This window comes from Pseudorasbora parva, chromosome 13 (genome assembly GCF_024679245.1).
Source record: "Pseudorasbora parva isolate DD20220531a chromosome 13, ASM2467924v1, whole genome shotgun sequence".
Lineage (NCBI taxonomy): Eukaryota > Metazoa > Chordata > Actinopteri > Cypriniformes > Gobionidae > Pseudorasbora > Pseudorasbora parva.
The window spans coordinates 31,934,230-31,953,432 of record NC_090184.1 but is presented as its reverse complement, the minus strand read 5'-3'; the positions used below and the strand labels follow the sequence as shown (position 1 = coordinate 31,953,432).

Genomic DNA, 19,203 nt, shown 5'->3' with positions numbered 1-19,203 from the left:
GCACCTCATAAGCCAAATAAATACTGACAAACTCATAAGCCAAAGAAATAGCCTCAATAATCCACTTGCTTATCTTTTGCTTAGATGCTAAGGAATCCTCTATGGGTGATCTACCCTCTTCAGAGATACAATAGCAATCAAGAAAGTAGTCTACATCTACTTCCACCTAGCCAAACCATCTCCAAAATCAAGGAGAACCACCCTCAAGGCCCATAAAGGAAGTTTCTATTCTAAGCATTTTACAATGACAAGACGACCCCAGCATGGGACCCTGGGTCACATCACTAGGGTACAATGGCATCTGTGAGTAACCCTGATGATGCAAAATTGGTTGGCCCTCAGGGAAAAACCCTTGGTCTTGAGCCACCACTGCCATGTATAGAAGACCGAAAAGAATCAAAGTGGACGCAGTTGCCGCGAGAACCAACAATCTTTGATACTGTTTAATAATGACAGCTTAGCCTACTCTGATCTTGCCTATGGTTGAGTGAATGGACTTTATACGAGCAGTAGACAGGCATATGGCATCATAGTCGAGTCCATACCAGACCTATAATAGTAGTTATCTGTAGTTGGGTTAGCACACTCCATTCAGAGTTTAGTCTTAACCCCATGTGGGCAAGGACGACATCTCACCATTTCCTCAGATTGAGCTAGAATACACCAGGTTCTTGTCCTTTTCCCTTTATACCAGACAAGTTTAGCCATATGTGTCATTCCATAGCCACCACAGCTGCCATAGAATGGATGATAATAGACCGTTTGCTCGGTGGCCGGGGGAGACAAATCTGTGGCCCAGCGCAACTTTATAAAGAATATCGGTAACCAAACAGTTGATGATTAACCATTAACATGTGGAAATAGCTCCCTCTGCTGGCTGTAGTCTTTAGCCTTTAGCCAAAAAATCCTCCGATGACGCAAATATCGTCAATTTGGAGAGCACAATCATTTGAATATATATACTCCAGGGTTTCTACTGATACAAAGCCATATGCTAATCGCTGAAGTAACCCTTTAAATTCCCTTATGGTTTAACAGTAATGTAACTATTTGAAATCAAATAAAATACCATTTGATTAAAAGTAATAAAGATTCACTAAAATCTATGAAAGCAAAAAATGTGCACACAGATTCCAGGCACATGCCAATCATTTTTAAATGAACAAATCGTAGGTGCATGTCCACTGTGAGAGACATAATCTAAAAAAAGATAGAAATCACAATATATGATTTTTAACTATTTATTTGTATGATACAGCTGCAAATAAGTATTTGAACACCTGTCTATCAGCTAGAATTCTGATCCTCAAAGACCTGTTAGTCTGCCTTTAAAATGTCCACCTCCACTCCATTTATTATCCCAAATTAGATGCACCTGTTAGAGGTCGTAAGCTGCATAAAGATACCTGTCCACCCCATACAATCAGTAAGAATCCAACTACTAATATGGCCAAGGCCAAAGAGCTGTCCATAGGCACTAGAGATAAAATTGTACACCTCCACAAGGCTGGAAAGGGCTATGGGGAAATTGCCAAGCAGCTTGGTGAAAAAAGGTCCACTGTTGGAGCAATCATTAGAAAATGGAAGAAGCTAAACATGACTGTCAATCTACCTCGGACTGGGGCTCCATGCAAGATCTCACCTCGTGGGGTCTCAATGATCCTAAGAGAGGTGAGAAATCAGCCCAGAACTACACAGGAGGAGCCGGTCAATGACCTGAAAAGAGCTGAGACCACCATTTCCAAGGTTACTATTGGTAATACACTAAGACGTTATGGTTTGAAATCATGCATAGCAAGGAAGGTTCCCCTGCTTAAACCAGGACATGTCCAGGCCCGTCTTAAGTTTGCCAATGACCATTTGGATGATCCAGAGGAGTCATGGGAGAAAGTCATGTGGTCAGACCAAAACAGACCAAAATAGAACTTTTTGGTCATAATTCCACTAAACGTATTCGGAAGAAGAAGAATGATAAGTACCATCCCAAGAACACCATCCATACTGTGAAGCATGGGGGTGGTAGCATTATGCTTGTTGGGTGTTTTTCCTGCACATGGGACAGGGCGACTGCACTGTATTAAGGAGAGGATGACCTCTCCATGTATTGCGGGATTTTGGGGAACAATCTCCTTCCCTCAGTTAGAGCATTTAAGATGGGTCCAGGCTGGGTCTTCCAACATGACAATGACCCGAAGCACACAGCCAGGATAACCAAGGAGTAGCTCTATAAGAAGCATATCAAGGTTCTGGCGTGGCCTAGCCAGTCTCCAGACCTAAACCCAATAGAGAATCTTTGGAGGGAGCGCAAACTCCATATTTCTCAGCGATAGGCCAGAAACCTGACTGATCTAGAGAAGATCTGTGTGGAGGAGTGGGCCAAAATCCCTCCTGCAGTGTGTGCAAACCTGGTGAAAAACTACAGGAAACGTTTGACCTCTGTAATTGCAAACAAAGGCTACTGTACCAAATATTAACATTGATTTTCTCAGGTGTTCAAATACTTATTTGCAGCTGTATCATACAAATAAATAGTTTAAAAAAATCATACATTGTGATTTCTGGATTTTTTTAAATAGATTTTGTCTCTCACAGTGACCATGCACCTAAGATGACAATTTCAGACCCCTCCATGATTTCTAAGTGGGAGAACTTGCAAGGGGAACACAGGGTGTTCAAATACTTATTTTTCTCACTGTAAGTACCATGTGTAACAAATGGCTCTTATACAACATGATAGGCTGAGTTTGTGTTTGAGTTTAAAAAGACATTCACATAAATTTAATTCATAATACAATCCTTTGAAATGTATTATACTGAAATCCAATGTTGATACAGTCAATATTTCACTTCAATAAGTAAATTGAAATTCAGATAAAATACAGATATCAGTATCAAGCAGCAAACGCACTCAAGGAAGTTGGTGATGTAATCACGGCTGCAGGCAGACCAGACGAAGGGGTTAGTCTTCATGGTGATGTGGGCCGCCATGAGTTTAGCAGTCTCCTGACTGCGCACCCCACACGCATTGCCAACACCATCATGATTCATCCCAAACCTGAAAGAAAGAGATGAATGATTTTATGGAAGTTTAAAAAAAATAGAATCCCATGGTCGAGGTTACAGAATGTGAATGCACAAACAAACCCATCAGCACCTCACACAACTTATGTAATCCTACACACAGTCAAACATATGCCTCCTTGTCTAGACAGCCCCAGTGTGCAGCATCATATGGCCGTCAGTTCAAAGGTACCTGGACGAACCATTAGGACCAGACTACTAATGACTTCACCACCTATGAAAACAGCTCCAAGGGCTGTGATCATAGCCAAGGCAACAGAATACTGGGTGACCCAGCTCAAACAGCTCAGATCCGAACAATGATAGCAAAAAAAAAAAAAAAAAAACTTTTAGACTACCAAAACAGCAGAAATGACAACAGAATTTCCTTTCATGGAAGTATTCTGAAGGTTTGAGGAATGATATGTGCAGGCAGTGGCGCGATATCAGCCAGGCGTGCCCATAAATCCATATGCATGATTAAGCTGCAGAAAGTAAATGGAATGCTGGGTCACCAAGTAAAACAATACTTCAACGTCTCGGAGTGCAAGAAACCACAAATGAAAAGCCCAATGTAAGCCGCCTGGAGCATCAGAGTCTGCCGTCACTTGCTCCACTAACAAGATATAAATATTGCAAGACTGAGAGAAAATATTAGTGCAGTTGTTGTTAATGAGCATTACTCATATTTAAACAGCTCCAGTGACTTTATAGTATATCCTTTAAATTTAACCCAAGTTTGTTTTAGTAGGCCACTTAGAGCAGAGGTCAAATGTCAAGGGTCAGAGTTGAAAGGGTATGAAATAACGACATAAGTAGGTAGGAATTTCAGAGCGCTGATGTATTGCTAACCTATCCTAGAAGGAACAGTGAAGATTTTGGAATATATACTTACATAATTTAGTTACAGTTTTTGAAGTCACGTGGCAAGTAGTTGAGGCTAAGGGACCATGAGAGAACGGCACAAGGCCGGTGGCGTGATTGATAATGAGCACCAGCTGCGCACCGCACCAGTCTCGTATCTTTCACGGAGAAGCTCGGATGCATAAAAGGAGGAGCGACGACAGAGAAGGATGAGAGGACCAGGCCTGGATTTTACGTTGTGTTTTGTTTATGCTTTATTATGTGAGGGGCTGCCTACGTTACGTTCAGTTTGTGTTTATTTATTAATTAAAGTCTTTGAATGTTCGCCGGTTCCCACCTCCTTCTTCCCTGAACAAAGGACTGTGTTACATTGGAACCGAAACCATCCAAGCTCCTCCGTGAGAGATACGAGACCAGTGCGGCACGTAGCTGGCGCTCATTATCAATCAATCCCTCGACTGCTTGCCACAGGGCACATCAGGGATTGCCAAAATGTTTTGTCAGCCAAACACCTTTGAACTAAAATACTAATTTGCCTCCGGAGATTTTAAGTTGTTTATTTCCATTAATTTAACACATGTGCATGTTCACAGTTTTCTGATGTTGGTTAATGGTCACAATATCTTTTTTAGAAAGCATTTCATTTTGATTGTTATTATATAACTCTAAAAAAGTTCATAAATATGGAAAGGAAGGAGGCAAGTACCGGGGAACGTTCAACAACTTTAATTAAGTAAATAAACAAAACAAAAGTAACCCGGGCAGCCCCTCACGGACAGCTGAACTAAACGTAAAGTCCAGGCCTGGTCCTCTATCGTCCTTATATGCCTCCGAGCTCCCTAATGAGAGGACTCGAAAGCGGTGTGGCTCGCAGGTGACGTTCTTTCGCAATCACGTCCCCGGTCGTGCTCGCTCCTCCCATGTCTCTCACTCGTTCCCTTCGCCACAATAACATTTTAGTGTTTATTTTCATTTTACATTTTTATTATTTAATTATTCGCTTTTCATCAACTCACACACCCACTGCCGTTCCCTCAAGATCCCACTGTTTCCCAGTTTAGGAAACCCTGAGCTACATAAACAAAAATGTTAAGAACAATTTAAAACATTTTATATAGGCTATTAACATAGCTTGCACCTACTTACTGTTAAGACAATGTAGAAAAAGTACATAGCAATTTATGTAGCATAAATGTGTACATAAAGACACAAAAACAAAGAAAGTCATTGTTTTCACATTACTGAAATCTAACCTTGACTCAAAGCAAACAGCATCAATATATCAAGCTCCAAGCTGAAAGACATAGAGGAGCATTTTGAGGTTTTGGAGAAGACTCACGTGTGTCCAATCTCGTGTGCAATGGTGAAAGCAGTGGCCAGACCAATGTCTTCATTGATGCTGCAGCTTCTCTCTGGCTCACACATACCGCCAACAGGTGCCAGACCTGACACAGACAGGTGTGTGCACATGGGCACAGTGACATAGACACACACACACACACACACATACATATATGCTACAATACTATCCACCTTATTTTTAATATAAGAGCAGGCACAGCCATTTTTTATTTCAATTTTAACTTTAAGCTCCACAAAACATTTTGTTGTGCTGACTGATATTGTAAACTTGTTTTTGTTATCATATTTTAATTTATTATCACAATCATAAACACAATGGTTTGTTGTGCAATAGGTTTACAATTTACTGCACTTTGTCATTCTTCTAGTTGTTCACCTATAGTGTCTAATGAATCTGAAGTCTCACACACTCACACGAAATCGCTTACTTCTGCGTTGAAAAATAAGGTGGATATGCAAATACATATATGCAAATATTATGCAAAGCCCCACTACAGTGCTATGTATTAGTTAATTCTTTAATTAGACTCTACAAACTAATCAAAAGCAAATGTAAAAACTATACAGTACCAATAAACCTTCGATTAGCTATGTTATTAACAGAGAAGAAGTGAGAATTTGATAAACAAATACTTAATATATGCAGAGAGATATGTCAATGGATGAATTGATAGATGACTTACCAAGTGTTCCACAGGGTTTGTTCTTGTAGATGCAGATGTCATACCTAAAAAACATACCATAGATATATTTCTGATGTTTTGTTGGGGTGAAGGAACTCCTTGGGTTTCCACAGAATACACACACACACACACACACACACACACACACACACACACACACACACACACACACACACACACACACACACGCAGATACCAGAGCTGTGAGACAGTTCACAGTCTGGACAATTTCCTGATAAGAGAGTGAAGACAATGAAAGGAAACGCTTGAAGCATCCAGCAGACATACCCTCTGATACAAGACTCCAATATAAAGACTCAACACTTGTCTTTCTCTATGTCTATCTCCTTCACTCTCACTCTCTATTTCTTTCTAAAACTTCACACATACCTCACACACTCAGCTCTCAGATTCAGGAATTCAACCCAACTCCTCATTGTGTGGATTAAAGCTATAGCAGATTTACCATAAATCGTTAGTTCGTCCAAACACACATTTCAAGTACTTTAAAGCAATTTTAAAATTATGACCTGTTGCCTTTAGAACCAATGGAGTGCTACAAAATTTTAGACGGGTGTTACTGTGCTTGCGTTTAAAAAAAAGTATACATTTCAATTTAAAAAAGTATACATTTAAACAAAATCATATACTCAAAGTCAAAATTTAGGTCTAGAATCATCTGCATTCTAACCTGGTGATGAGGACTGCTGTATCATGGTGTGCGATTCCATTGTCAGGGATGGCATTCCCATGACCGTTCCGGTGCAGGATGGACTTTTGCCACTTGCAGAAACTGTCTAAAGACTTCCCTGCATGATGGTTTACCTCTAGTGTGGGCTGAAAAGAGAAAAATTGTCAGGTGAAACAGAGGACCAAAGAGCGAAGGCAGGTACAATGACCATCTTTAATGTAGACAGAAACAAAGGCAGTTAGCAGTGCAGCATACGCTGATCTAGAACAAATGCAAAAGTCAATAACTTGATGGTAAAAGAACCAGGCTCCATAGCGGACAGGAAGGTAGCACCCCTCTGTATCCAGTCAGCAGACAACGCATGATGGAGGCCACAAGCAGCAGGGCAGAAAAGGTGTGACAGACACAGCCAGACAAGACATAACACAACTATGAAACTTGATCAATGTAGAGTCACTAGCAGATAAAGCAAAGATCACAGACACGGGCATACATAATGACAATAATCTGACAAGGGAGCTGAGAGAATTGTAGAGTAAAGTAGCAGAGAGAATCAGAAAAGGAACAGGTGTGGTGACAATCAGCTGAGTGATAATAGTAGTGGGAGAGAGGAGCAAGAGAGCTCACCCCTCCCTCGAAAAGTACCCCATGGAGCTGCCGAGGTAGAGGCCTGACGACTGCAAAGAAATCCTCGATGAGTGAGCGGTTCAGGACATCTCGGGCCAGAAGCCAACTTTAATTCACAATAATATACCATAACCCTTCCAATCGACCAAAAACTGATGACCACGTCCCCGGGGACGAACATCAGGCAGCCTCTGAACCCTATAAACAGGAGAACCCTCTACAAGAACAGGAACAGGGGTAGGGCGGGAGTGGGCATGGATGACAGGTTTAATACAAGAAACGTGATATACGGAGTAAACGCGTTGTAAATAGCAGGGGAATCTGAGTTAAACCACCACTGGGCTAATCTTGACAATGGGAAAAGGCCTAATGAAACGAGTTTGGGAGGTGGATTAAAGAGGCAAGTTAAGAGTGGGAAGTAACACTTTCTGGCCGCAGATGTATCTGGGAGCTTTAGTGCACCGACGATTAGCAGCGCTGACGATTAGCAGCATGTTCTTTTGTGAACAAGCACGTTTCTCACTCTTCTCCAGGTGCGTTTGCACAGTTCAATAAATGACTGCACAGAGGGAACGGAAATCACAGACTCCTGAGAGCAGAACAGGGGAGGTTGGTAATTTAGGCAACACTGAAATGCTGACAGACCTGTGGAAGACGATGGTAAGGAACTGTGGGCATATTAGGCCCAAGGAATACACCAAGCAGCTCACACTACAAAACACAACCATGAAACTTGATCAATGTAGAGTCACTAGCAGATAAAGCAAAGATCACAGACACGGGCATACATAATGAAAAGCCACACTTTCTGGCCGTAAATGTATCTGGGAGCTTTAGCGCACTGATGATTAGCAGCGCTGACGATTAGCAGCGTGTCACGAGCGTTCTCTGTTGTGAACAAGCGCGTTTCTCACTCTTCTCCAGGTGCATTTGCACAGTTCAATAAATGACTGCACCAAGGGAATGGAAACCACAGACTCCTGAGAGCAGAACAGGGGAGGTTGGTAATTTAGGCAACACTGAAATGCTGACAGACCTGTGGAAGATGATGGTAAGGAACTGCGGGCATATTCGGCCCAAGGCATACACTAAGCAGATCACACTAAGATGAAGGATTCTGGAACACTAGACTATGAAGTAAATTACCTATAATTTGGTTAGTAGGCATGAATCTGCCGGCAAAACTCCCTCCAAAACTGAGAGACAAGCTGAGGTCCCCTGTCCGACAGGGGGACCTCAGGGAAGACTTTGTAGCTAGAAGACATGATTGAACACTGCCTGCGCAGACTTTTTGGCAGAGGGGAGCTTATGAAGTGGAATAAATTGGGCTCATTTGGAAAAGCTATAAATGACCATCAGAATAACGATTTTCCCCACAGATGGGAATTCTAAGGCAATGCGAAATCTAAGGCAATATGAGACCAGAGATGAGACAGGATTGGGAAAAGCTTAAGCAGACCAGATGGAGCACACTTTCTTTACTTGGTCTGGGCACAGATAGGACAGAGTGCAACGAAACTACACATATCACAAACTCTTGTGGGTCACCAGAATCTTTGACTGATTGCAACTAGATTCCCTCTAATCGCAGGATGAACAGCCAGCTTTGAAGGAGAACTGCCGGATGAATCAGGAACGAATAATACTCCCCGAGACAACAACGAGGGACTGTGACATGGGTGAGTGCTTTCTTAACCAACTTCTCAATTCCCCAGATAGCTGCTCCAACCTCACAGCCACTGGGCAGAATTGTCTCTGTGGTAGAAGCAGTCTCTGATAAACCAAACTGCTAAAATGTCCATACTGGTCCCCTCCGCTAACACGACCAAACCCAGAAAAGTAACAGACTTCACATAAAACAAGCATTTCTCAGCCTTAACAAAGAGACAGTCCTCTAAAAGATGCTGCAGTAAATGACAAATGCTGAAAGTGTACCTGGGGTAAAATGAGTATGTCGTTTAAATATACGAAAATGGAAATATTGAGCATGTCCATAAAAAGAACATTCACAAGGGCCTGAAAGACAGCAGGAGCATTCAGCCCTCCCTTAATAATCTATCCAAGGACTCAAAGAGCTGTCTTTTTTCACGAAGAAGAACCCCACTCTGGCAGGAGAGAAGGACAGGACAATACTAGCTGCGACGAGGTGAGTCAGCAAGTTATTTCTCGAGCGCTTCATGCTCTGGTACAGAATATAGCACAGAAACAAGTAAACACCATCCGCAGTACTTCTCTGGCACTCCAGACATATCACCCGGCTCTTCCTGAAACACAGCAACAGAAGAAATAGCAGGGAAAGCAGATACTAAACATTCAACATGACAAGATAAATTCCAAGACAAAATAGCTCCCTCCGTCCAGTTGATCGGAGGGTTTTGCTGCTTTAACCAAAGATGACCAAGCACAACAGTTGTGGTGGCTGAAAAAAAAAAAAAAGATAAATGATGAAGTCTCTTGATGCCCGAGATTATGAGACTCACCGGGATAGCAGTCTGAAGTATCTTAGAAAGCATCAGGCCATCCAGAGCAAAGACTGTGATGGGTCTTTTAAATACCTTAGGGGAATACCCTGTTTGTGTGCCCATCTTTTGTCAATGAAATCACACCAGTCTCGAGTCCTCTGAGGGAACTCGGAGGCATATAAGGACGACCGACACCAATAAAGCATGAGAGATCACCAGACCTGGATTTGACGTTGAGTTGCGTTTACGTTTTATTATGTGTGTGTGTGTGTGTGCGCGTAGCAGTTGTCTGTGAAGAGCTGCCCACGTTACTTTCGTTTTGTTTGGTTAAAGTCTTTTAAATGTTCGCTGGTTCCCGCCTCCTTCTTCTCCCCTCGAACATACTGTATTAAAATTTCTATGTCCAAATTACCATTCCAGATACACGCAACAACGACCCATCACGTCACCACCACTGCGACATTGCAACTTTGTCGAGAGCTCTCGTAACCCAGATGGAGCGAGCGTTGCAGGAGTAGCAATTGATGAAGTAAAAGTAAAGTTGGTGAGTGGAGTATATGAAATTGTTGACAACGAGTTTTTAAAGGCACAGCCTGTTTCATTTGCCCATTCATAACGTTGTTGCTGTTGAGAGAGGTGCAAGATAAAAAAAATAAAGCATTTTAATTTGAATGATTTTAGCGTGATTTATCGGAGGCATGGGTCGGGCAACGGGCCAAATATTAACGGGTCTGGGCAGGTGCGGATTTAATTTTGATATTTTCGTGGGTCACCGGTCGGATCTGGTGCTAAACCTTGCAGGTACGGGCGGGTCTCCAAAAATGGACCCGTGCAGGACTCTGGGTTGGACTGTCCGTTGCTCAGTAACCATGCCACAGTCACGACGACGCAGTTCAAACCTTTTATCTAGACGTATGGCTAGTTCCACTAACTTATCCAGTCAGACAGGAGTTTCTGGAGCGTAAATCTCACCTTTGACTTCCCCATTCAGCCCCTTTAAGAAGTGTGCAACCAGGGCAGGTTCATTCCACTCACATGTGGTCGGCAACATGCAGAACTCTATGGCATAGTCAGCAACAGACCAGCAAACAGTCTTCCTTGGTGCAGCACTGCAAGCAAACGAGATGCCTCTCGCCTCTGAACGGAGTGTCAAAGACCTTGATCATCTCTTCTTTAAACAGAGCGAACAGTTCGCACCACACAGCCTACGCACCCCAGATGGCCGTTCCTCAGTTGCATGCCCGTCCAGGCAGCAGTGAAACCACGAAGGCAACCTTGGCACGGTCCTCAGCGTGTGTTGTGGGCTGGAGGGAAAACATAACCTTGCGTTGGGTTAGGAACGCTCGGCATTCAGTGGGCTCATCCGCGTAACAAGGAAGATTCTAGGTTCAGAGGAATTATGTGGTCTGTGTGGTAATGACTGGTCCAGAGAAAGGTGAACAAACAATCCGTTTCCTGTGCATATACAAATCCGTTACCTGTGCAGCCAGGCTTCCAATGGCATTTATAGCAGCAGACAACTCCTCCTCATTTCTGCAGAGCATTGGGGGCCACCTTCGCTGGGTCCATGATGGTCAAATTATTCTGTCAGATGAAACGGAGGACCCAAGAGCGAAGGCAGGTAGGCCTACAATGACAACCTTTAATGTAGAAAGAAACAAAGGCAGTCAACCGTGCAGAGGACGCTGATCTGCTGGAACAAACGTAAAAGTCATTAACTTGTCGGTAAAAGAACCAGGCTCCGTAGCAGACAGGCAGATAGCATCACTCAGTCCCCAGTCAGCAGACAACGACATGATGGTGGCCACAAGCAGCAGGGCAACTGGACACAGCCAGACAAGACACAGGACATGAAACGACTATGAAACTTGATCAATGTTAGGGATGTTAACCGATGACCGTTTGACCGATGGTTGACCGTATCATCGTTAACCGATCAAAGCTGTCGGTTTAAAAAAAAAAAGTGATCTCTAAATTAGGCTATTATAGACAGTGGACTAAACGCTACTACAGTTAGCCATCTCATTCCAAAAAAAAATGTATGTGTGAACTGAACAAATCCCTCACACTTAATTTTTTATAACTTGCCTGTTTGTACTTAATAAACAAATAAAAACATTTGGTGCGAGGTCAAAGCATTTGGGTTTGCGTGCTCACAAGGTTTGCAAAAAGTAAACAGGCTAAACATCGAGGTTTGAGCCAAGGCAGACGACACTATGAAGCGTGCAAAGAAAAGGAGTGTGTGGGATCATTTCATTAAAAAGAACGACACAGATGTAAGTTGGAAATATATTACATCTACATTTCAGCGGTAACACATAAGGTGTTGATCATCATCTTTCTTTATTATTGTTAGCACTTCCTCGAACTAAAGCTGCGTCTCTTCGGAGCTGTCATTTTCTTAAATGAGCCGCGGCAATGTTTCAAATGAGCTTCTAATGCCAAATGCCTTTATTTTCAACGCGATCACCTTGTACCCAAACCATTTCAAAACTAAGGAGCCATTTGTCCTCTGATTACAAACAAGCTCCTCTGCAGCGCGTTTGTGGGACTCATGTTTCGCGTTGTAGGGGATTTTAAAAAAGTGACGTGAGTGGAAGGGAGGCGGCGGCGCCGGGACAGTGTGTGTGTGAGAGCAGGAGGCAGAGCGGAAGAGAGATGCGCCAGAGTTGTGAAATTGCAGGCACGGCTCGCGGCTGTTATTTCAAATAGTGCAGCATATTTTAAACGAATCGGTTAACCGGTTTCAACCGGCAAATGAGGCTCGGTGATCGGTCAAGAAAATGTTTAGTTTTCGCCATCCCTAATCAATGTGTCACTATTAATCACAATAATCTGACAAGGAAGTTGGGAAAACTGCAGAGTAAAGATGAAGAGAGAATCAGGGTAGAGAAAAAACAGGTACGGTGGTGATCAGTGAGATCGCTGATTGCGATGGCAAACAATTGAGTGATAGTAATAGTGGGAGAGAGAGCGAGAGAGTGAGTGTGAGAGAGAGAGAGCTCAAATGCGACTCATAACAAAAATATGGATCAGAAAGACTTGAATCAGACAGTACATCCAGATTCATTGCATGTAAATTGTACAACGTGTGTAAGTTTGTTTATTAACTAATACTGGACTTCTTTCAAACAATAGTAAACAATTTGCTGTTGCTTTCAAAGTATTTAACTAGATACAAGAAGTATCACTTACTCAAAGACCACTTTCAAACCAAGCAACTTTATATCAGTAAACAGAACACTCACAGCCTGACAAGCCAGATCCACATCAAGATGTTTGGTCTGGAAACTCACCATTGACAGGGCTCAATCCGAGGGGCGGGATAAACGGTTGTCTTTCAAACTCCCTCTGCACGGCGTGCACACAATTGGATAGCGCTACAACCAACCAGAGCAATGAAGGTGAAGCAGAGCTAGTTATCAGATTAAACTTTCGCCGTATCCGGTCGGCAAAAACTCAGAACGGCACTGAAGTCATTCTTAAAAAGGGAAGATGTGTTCTTTGTTCTTTTGTCAGAGAAAAGCTTAACTCCAAGTCTTCCAGAGTCGTGGTCAAAGCTGATTCGAAAGGCCGCCGTTCGCCAGTTTCTGTGTTTACTAGAAGCACGAAAGCACAACTCGACCGTCATTATGTTAAGCCCCGCCCACCGACTCTATACACGATGTAATTGGCCTGACCAGAGTTTGGTTTTTACAGCTCAGACGTGTATTGAGAGTTTCTAGACGACACTCGCGGCAGATTAGATTTGCTGCCGGTAGGGTGCGTCTAGATTTCTAGGCTAGAGCACTCACGCAAATCATATTACCCCCCTCATGCAAAATTCCAGATTCTGAGGATTCCTATTGAGAAAATTGCATGTGGAATTTCTGTTGTATAAAGATAAATGTGCACTTTTAAAATGCAATTGGAACAAATATTTCTACCATTAAAAAAGAAAAACTGCTTTAAGGCCCATTCACACAAGCACAATGTGACTATACAACAGAAAATATATCAAATGTATTCTAAAATATAAAATTTGAACAGTTTTCCCACCAAAATAAGGCAGAATTTCATTATGAACAAAGTTCACATATTTGAATAAATTCTCATCTTTTAAACGATTAAATCATCAACATAAATACATACTTTAAAAAAACAGCAATTTATTACAGTACAATATTTTAGACACTGTATAAAGGTGTCCATTGTAAATGCATTTTATAGCTGCAAATTACCTGCAACAAATCTTAAATCTTATAGCTTCTTTAGATACTTGCTTTCATGGGCATCGGAACCATTGTGTGTGGGTGGGACAAGCTCCACCCAAGCCCCACCCAAGCCCCTTTTTACGACCAATGATATTGGACCCACTCACTTTTATCGTCTCTAATTCAGCACGTCTGTTTGCATACCCTTAACCGAGAAACACTTTATTTTCACTTTTCAAATTTTTTTTTTGTGTGAAAATAAATCCCTTTCCGATCTGATTTGTGATAGGAAAAGGGAGTAGAGCGAGTGTGGCAAAATGGGGATTCGAACCTCTGATCGATTTTCGTCAAAACTTAATGCCATTATTCTTACCCCTACACTATAACCACGGTAAATAACTCAGTGATTTCCCTAACTTTATCTGGCCCAATAAATCATTTAGTAAATGGCGGTATATTTGGATTTAATGTAGGGCTGGGCAAGTTTTGGTTATTATCGCGTTTACGCATTAAATAATTAACGCCGACAATAATTTTATCGCACATTAACATAGTTATTTATTATTATATTGAAAGGCCGTTGCTCACAGCCTCTGAATACACATACAGACAAATCATTGGTCAGGAGAATACAGCGCTGTCTATAGCCTAAGCCAAGGGCTTGACATTCTTTGTATGGGACAAATAAAATATAAAAATGACCAGAAACGCAAGAATGATTCAGATTTTTGTTTTTGTTTTTATTATATTCAATTTAAACAGCGATTGATGAGTGTATCTCTGCCAATGGTATGTTAAAAAGTCGCGTTGAGGCTCACGCTGCCTGTCTCTTGTGAGAGACATTCGTGGAGAATTTGTGGGGTAAAACTGAGTTTTTTGTAGTTGTTGATATTTATGATTTATGATATTGTAACAAGTCGACTTTGCAATCGTGAATTGTGTAGCATGAATGGTGTAACCTAGTTCAATAAACAAGTAGCCTAATTAATATTAAGTTACTTAATTTTAGATCCAAACTACTTTTTTTGTTCCATTTCACCCATGATTTCACCGACGAAAATAGTTCCAGAGGAAAGCAACACTCAGCGCGGTGTTTTGTTACTAAATGATTCAGCGTTTTGAATGAATCATTTGAATAAACGACTCAATGACTCGCTCATGAAGACGATCACTTGCTGCCCCGTATTGGCAGTTATGTTTAAAAGTTTGATTGCCTGTTTTATTTAGAACATCAATCTTATAACGTTATTTATTGCAGCTGTATGTTTTCCAGTTTAAATTATTTAATTTGATTGGTAACAGCCTATAGTGTTTTTACTATTATAACTGAATTTATTAATCAAATGTAAGAATTTAACATGAAAGATGATGCATACATTTAATAAAAATGGCCTTAAAAAATTAAATAACGCCCTGGGGTGAATATCACAAATATGCAGATTTAAGTAGGCCTATGTTAAAGCTGACAGAACACTGATGAGAATATTACTACAGAATCAATATGTATACCACCAATTTAATTTAATTTAATTTAATGAATGTTTAAGTTGATATTTACAAGTAATATTGTAACTGTTACTAACTTTTAACTGCTGTAAAAAGCAACTTATTTGTTTAAAGTGTTTGCAAACCATATGATATTGCACTTTTTTCCATTTAGCAGCACTTTTGTATTCATTATTGAATTACAATTTTGTGTATACTGCGATTAGTCGCGGTTAATCACAGAAAAGCGATTAATCGCGATTAAACATTTTAATTGTTGCCCAGCACTAATTTAATGTAAATGGCATCTAACGTTACTCCAGTAAAAAAAAAAAAAAAAATCTGAGAGCAAGGACCACCCACTTTTTATTTGCTTCTGATGCCCATGCTTGCTTTAAATATGCACAGCTGACCCATTTCTCTGCTTTATTGAATTTACAGTGGATCAGGGCTTTTATGGTAATATGGACACAACAAACTAATAACACTACAAGATGCATGTACAAAAGACACACAGTGTTTCCCTACCACTGCCTGGCTGGCACCCAGCACCCAAGCCGGCCACAGCACCATTACACTTGTAACCCAAGAATGCACAAACTGGTATAGCCTATAATTGTATCATCCCACAATCCAGTGTTCTAACTTTCCAGCTTTCGTCTAACACAGAAGGTGGTGGGGAGTTCTCATCTGGAAATTAACCATGTTTGGTTCCACAAAACCTCAGCACTCCACACGGTGGTTATCTCAACATGGCTAATACTGCTCCTAATGACCGGTCTCCCATCATTTGTCAAATGACATTATGCGGAACAAATTACAGGGGGATTTATTTTTAGCTGTCTGCGATTCGGGATCATTAATGCTTCATTAAATACACCGCAAAACCCCACTCCTATCCTTTTCCTGCCCTGCATCGTCTGTAGGAGCCTGTTTGAGGTCCCGACTCTGTCAGCATGTTCCAGAGATCCTGCCGCGTGAGCCAACTCGCTCATGCAGTGTTGTCACGCCCCGCTCAGGACAGCGGTGGAAGCCTGAATGAATGACAGAGGCAGATTGATTGCGTTTAGAAACAGGCGGCGAGAACAGTAGCGGTACAGTTTGGATTGCCCTTAGATTTTGCATGTTTTTTTAAGGGCCCTGTACATTCATAAGTGTGGCAATATGAGCATTCACAATCAACAATAAGAGCAGTCATGGCAGACTCTCTGGACACACCCAGCAGACCGGGTAGCAAACAGTCCAGACAGTCTCGACTGCCGCTAACTAAGATGCTTCAGCCTGTAAATACACAAACAAGGGTTTTTTTTTTTGACAGGTGAAATAAACCAGACTAAGGCATATATGTGTATGTGTTGGGTTGTCATTAGCAAGACATTTCATCTTTGCATAAAAATTAGTGCAATAAATGATTAACAGCATTTTTTCTGTTGCTTGTAATCTACTGTGCATTTACTTAAAGTGTATTTTTCATTCCGAAATGTTTTTATATTGTTTTAAAGGGGGGGTGAAACACTCAGTTTCAGTCAGTGTCATGTCAATCTTGAGTACCTATAGAGTAGCATTGCATCCTGCATATCTCCGAAAAGTCTTTATTTTTTTAATAATTATATAAGAAAGATGCGCTGTTCCGAGTCTTTCCGAAAAAAGCCGAGCGGGTGGGGGCGTGTCGTGTGAGCGGAGCTAAATAATGACGTGTGCAGCAGCGCGCTGTGTGTTGAGTCGAGTCCGTCATCCCTAACAGCGGGAAAAAAACTTTATTCAAAATAAAAATATGGCTTTTAATCAGATACAGCCATACATCTATGATCCGGAATCAGACCCAGAGGCTGCAGTTGAACAGGAGCAGCAGCAAAAACGACTAGAGCAGGACGTCTGTATGTGGTAAGTTACAAGTTATACACTAACTATATAATATGCTTAGCGGCTTGTGTTATTTACATATTTAGGGCCCAAGCCCTGAAAGGGCGCAGAGCCCTATTGTTCTTCTAAGGATTATTATTATTATTATTATTATTATTATTATTATTTTAACCCGACTATTTGGGCATTTTCGAGGCGCTTCCCATGCTCGAAAACTCTTGAAACTTTGCACACGCATCAGAATGCGCGGCCATCAGGGCCGGGCTGAGGCTGGGACCCGGGCGTGGCAGGGGGGCTCGACAGCGCCCCCTAAAGTGGGGTCTGAAAACGTGGTCTATAAATCAAACACACTTTCAGGTACATATATGAAACTCGGTACACATATAGAGCTCATCGGGCCGAACAACTTTCGTGCTCTAAGTTATGCGTCAGCCCAACAGGAAGTGAGCTATTATGGGTTGTTCGGAAAACGCATGCTCTGGAATTTGCGATACTCCTCCTAGACGATTGACCCGATCAGCACCAAACTCGGTCAGCATGAAGTCAAGACACTGAGGATGCCAAATTGCGAGCAACTTTTTGATATCTCAAACGCTTTGGCCGTGGCGAAGAGACGAATTTATGGCGAGAAAAGGGAAACAGGAAGTGTGTTATAACTTTTGCATACATTAATTCATTTTGATGAAACTTCAGCTGTGTGTTCGTTGTAAGTGGCCGATCACATGGATATGACTTTTGTGAGTCAAAGTTATAGCGCCACCAACTGGCAGCAGGAAGTGTCACTTTTGTCCAAAGTGGGGGGTTAGTTTTATCTGCAGTCACCAAACTCGGTATATATATTGTACATTTCGAGCCGGACAACTTTCTAATTTACAGTCATTAGCTCTGACCAACAGGAAGTCAGATAATTTGGTTGGAAGATAACAAAAAGTTGAAAGCGAGCTCTGAGTTTTTACCTTCTCCTCAAAAGCGATTCCTTCAATCTCTTCCAAACTCGGACAACATGAAGTAAATATACAGAAGATGCTAAAATGCGAACGGTTATTTGATATCTCAAACGGTGTTCCCGTAGCAAAAGCCTAAAAAACACAAAATAAGAACACAAGTGCCTGGTTCATAAATAAGGCTATACTCCCATCTGCTGGTTATTCTATATATCACAGTGTTTTTTTTTTTTTTTTTTCAACACATGCTCTCCCTTAAATGTCCAGTAGAGGGCAATATTGTATAAGTTTTCAAGCAAAAAACCTTGCCTCTGTGTGTGTGTGTGTGAATGGTTTTCTAACCTGGTGGGGACTTAAACCTGAATCCACACAGACTCATGGGGACTTCCCAATGGGTACAAAAGCTTATAAATCAGACAGAATGAGTTCTTTTGAAAATGTGAAAATGCAGAAAGTTGTGTGATGGGTAGGTTTAGGGGTAGGAGCAGTGTAGGAGGACAGAATATATGGTTTGTACAGCATAAAAACCATTACGTCTATGGTGAGTCCCCAAAAAAGTGTGTGTGTGTGTGTGTGTGTGTGTGTGTGTGTGTGTGTGTGTGTGTGGAGAGAGAGGGAGGGGGGCTGATTTCTACCTGCAGCTTACTACTGTGTGTGTGTGTGTGTGTGTGTGTGTGTGTGTGTGTGTGTGTGTGTGTGTGTGTGTGTGTGTGTGTGTGTGTGGAGAGGTGGGGGGGCTGATTTCTACCTTCAGCTTACTACAGTGTGTCTGTATTGTATAAGTTTTGAAGCAAAATAAACTTGCCTGTGTGTGTGTGTGTGTGTGTGTGTGTGTGTGTGTGTGTGTGTATGTGTGTGTGTGTGTGTGTGTGTGTGTGTGTGTGTGTGTGTGTGTGTGTGTGTGTGTGTGTGTGTGAGTGGTTTTCTAGCCTGTTGGGGACTTCAACCTGAATGCACACAGACTCATTG

General features: G+C 41.7%; 1 protein-coding gene across 2 annotated transcripts in view; it reads right to left on the bottom strand.

The window, feature by feature from the left end:
* The window catches only part of adamts10 (ADAM metallopeptidase with thrombospondin type 1 motif, 10), a 79,564-nt gene that overhangs the window by 33,285 nt on the left and 27,076 nt on the right, over nt 1-19,203 (bottom strand). For both annotated transcript variants that reach the window (XM_067413957.1, XM_067413956.1), the window contains exons 7-10: nt 6,661-6,806; nt 5,970-6,013; nt 5,264-5,369; nt 2,909-3,055 (exon numbers count right to left, since the gene is read on the bottom strand). In XM_067413957.1, coding sequence (XP_067270058.1) covers nt 2,909-3,055; nt 5,264-5,369; nt 5,970-6,013; nt 6,661-6,806 — 443 coding nt within the window. The remainder of the gene's footprint in view (nt 1-2,908; nt 3,056-5,263; nt 5,370-5,969; nt 6,014-6,660; nt 6,807-19,203) is intronic.